At 68.5% G+C, this 2,594-nt stretch overlaps 1 protein-coding gene across 1 annotated transcript; it reads left to right on the top strand.

The window, feature by feature from the left end:
• Window positions 1-196: 196 nt before the first annotated feature.
• MNEG_14980 (hypothetical protein) lies at window positions 197-2,139 on the top strand (the record flags this gene model as incomplete). Its single annotated transcript, XM_014036549.1, has 6 exons — window positions 197-209; window positions 346-482; window positions 798-848; window positions 1,106-1,249; window positions 1,661-1,990; window positions 2,050-2,139. 6 exons carry the CDS (start codon window positions 197-199, stop codon window positions 2,137-2,139), a joined length of 765 nt encoding a protein of 254 aa, XP_013892003.1.
• Window positions 2,140-2,594: the final 455 nt, after the last annotated feature.

Here is a 2,594-nt window from a genome sequence, read left to right as displayed (position 1 = left end):
CGGGGAGAGGGGGCGGCCGGCCGGGCGGCGTCGCGGCGGCCGGGGCCGTGGCCGGGGCGTGTCGGCCGCGCCGGCGGCGAGTGGAGGGGGGGTGCGGCGCGTGTGGCTTGGTGGAGCAGGCGCGGGCGGGGGCCAGCGTGCGACGCAACGCGGCGGGGCCCTTATACAATAGGATATCGGGTTTTGTGACAGGATCATGTTGAAAAGCGGTGACTCGATCCGCTGTGCCGCGATGGTTCGTTGTGAAAGACCTGGATTCCTCCAACATTCAAACCCAGCCTCCGGCTGCACCGCCCTGCGCGTCCCTCACACGCCGCCGTCGCCGCCACCCGTGCTGCCTTTCAGGGTCGCTCCCGGAGGACGGCCCCTGCGCCGGCGGCTGCGACGCGTGCGACCGAGCGCGCGTCGCGGGCGGCGGCGTGGCGGAGCGCGACATGACTAAGGAGGCACGGCTGCTGCTGGCCGGCATTGACGCGCTCAAGGTGTGCTGGCGACAAACACCGCAGAAATAGGACGGAAGGGAACAAGGAAAGAAAGAAACAGAGCGCGAACAAGAGGGGTGATTTCCACCCCCATGGAGGGGCGCCAAGGGTCCCAGGCTGCACTGCGGGTCACGGGTGTGGGCCGCGACCGCCGGCGCCTTGACGAACAGAGCTCCTGCATGAGGCCCGCACCCTCGCTCCACTCACCAGCGGCACCCCTCTTGCCTCCTCCCTATCCAAGTTTTACCCACCAAACCGCAACCCCACACACCAAAATCCTCCCCTTATCCCAAAACCCCCCACCCCTCACCCCAGGCCTACGGCCTGTCCAAAGTTGTCGCACTGCTGCGCGGCTCAAAGAGCAAGGTGCGGCGGCCACCAGCCTGCCGGCCCCCGCCCACCCCGCGCCCGCCACACGCATGCGCACACCTGCACGGCACAGCGCGGGCCCCGCGTGCTCGCAGGCAGGCGCATGGTAGGAGGAGCGGGCGCAGACTGGCCGCCTTCAACAAAGAACACCGCAGCCCGTGCAAAGCCATCGTGTTCGTGCCGCCCATTTGCCTGGCAGCCCTGGCCCTCGCCTCTGAGCGAAAGCCCCCACCCCCCTGTCTCGGCTTCCCTAGGACATCGCGCCCTGGATGATGCAGAAGACCGCGCCAGACGGCACCCTGCTCCACGGCTCCGGCCAGGGCCGCAGCGAGGCGTGGTGGAAGGGGCTGCACGGGCTGCTGGTGGGGCGGGGCATGATAGAGCTCAAGAGCATGCAGGTGGGTGCACGGGGCCCGCGGGGCGCGGCACGCGCGGCCAGGGCTGGTCTCTGGTATCGCGGCGCTGGGGTTGGACTCACAAACGGCGGATCTCATGAATCTGCGTTTGGTGGGCACAGGGTTTGAGGCGGTCAAGGAGGTTTGGTTGCAGAGCTGGGATAGGGATAGAAGGGTGGAGCGAAGAGATTGGATGCGGTGTAGCACCGAGCGGCTGCCCGGCACCTCAAAACCGCCACCTCCCCCCGCCGCAGACGTGTCTGTCCATAACCAGTAGTGCTGCCGAACACCAGCTCCGCCTCCTGTATCACTTTGTCCCCCCTTCACACACTCAACACACACACACAACACACAACCACACACATACACACACACACACACACCACAACCACACACTGTCCCACTCCGCCCCAGGGCCCCCGCGGCAGCTACACAGTCAGCGCGGCCGCCCGCGCCGGCATCGACTTCCTCCAAGCCCGCGGCCAGTGGTCTGCCGCCGGCGCCTCCCAGGGCACGCAGCCCACACAGGGCACCCAGACCTCTGCAGACGCTGACTCAGCCGCCGCCGCCGCAGCAGCAGCAGCAGCAGCCGCCGGCCCGAGGCTCATGCTGCGGCTGCCGCCGTCGATGGACGAGGAGGACGCGGCCGCGGCCGCGGCGGCGGCGGCGGAGCGGGAGCGGCAGCGGCAGCGCGCGGAGGCGCGCGCGGCGGCAGACGGCGTGGCGGCGGAGCGGGAGGAGCTGGTGGGTGGCCGAGGGCGCCCCGGCGCTTTTTTTCGCGCCCTGCTGTGTCCCAACCGCAGGGCTGCCAATATCCCTGCCACAGCTGTCTGGTGGTCCTCTCGGCGGTCGGCAAAGCGCCCTGCCCTGCACCACGCTGCGTCTGTTGTTGAAGCCGGCGCTGCCCACAACTCCCCCAACTTCGACCCCGCCAAGCCGCCCATCCTGCAAGCCCAACACCGTCTCCACCACGGCTCTCCTGCTACGCCCCGGTTCTCTCCAACAGGTTGAGGCCCTCAGGGCTGAGCGCAAGCGCGTCGCTGACGGCCTGGGCCAGGTGGGCTCACAAACCAATTCGTCGCGGCCATCACGCAGCCTGCAGTCGACCACGCGCACCCTCCTGCCAGCCGTCGTGTGCCTGCTGCCTCTGCTCCGCCGAAGACCGCCGATCAACTCTCCCGCACCCATCCCCCCCCAACAGCCTGCTGCTCCTCCCATCCCCCACATACTCCTGCTCCGGCGCACAAACTGCTCCCAATCCACACCAACCGACACCAACCAGGCCCAATCAACACAACCAAATCCAACCGACCCCAACCGACCCCAACCGACCCCAACCGACCCCAAC

Source organism: Monoraphidium neglectum, assembly GCF_000611645.1.
Source record: "Monoraphidium neglectum strain SAG 48.87 unplaced genomic scaffold scaffold04925, whole genome shotgun sequence".
NCBI classification, from domain to species: domain Eukaryota; kingdom Viridiplantae; phylum Chlorophyta; class Chlorophyceae; order Sphaeropleales; family Selenastraceae; genus Monoraphidium; species Monoraphidium neglectum.
Note: the sequence above shows the minus strand (reverse complement) of the source record. Positions and strands in the feature narration are given on the sequence as shown.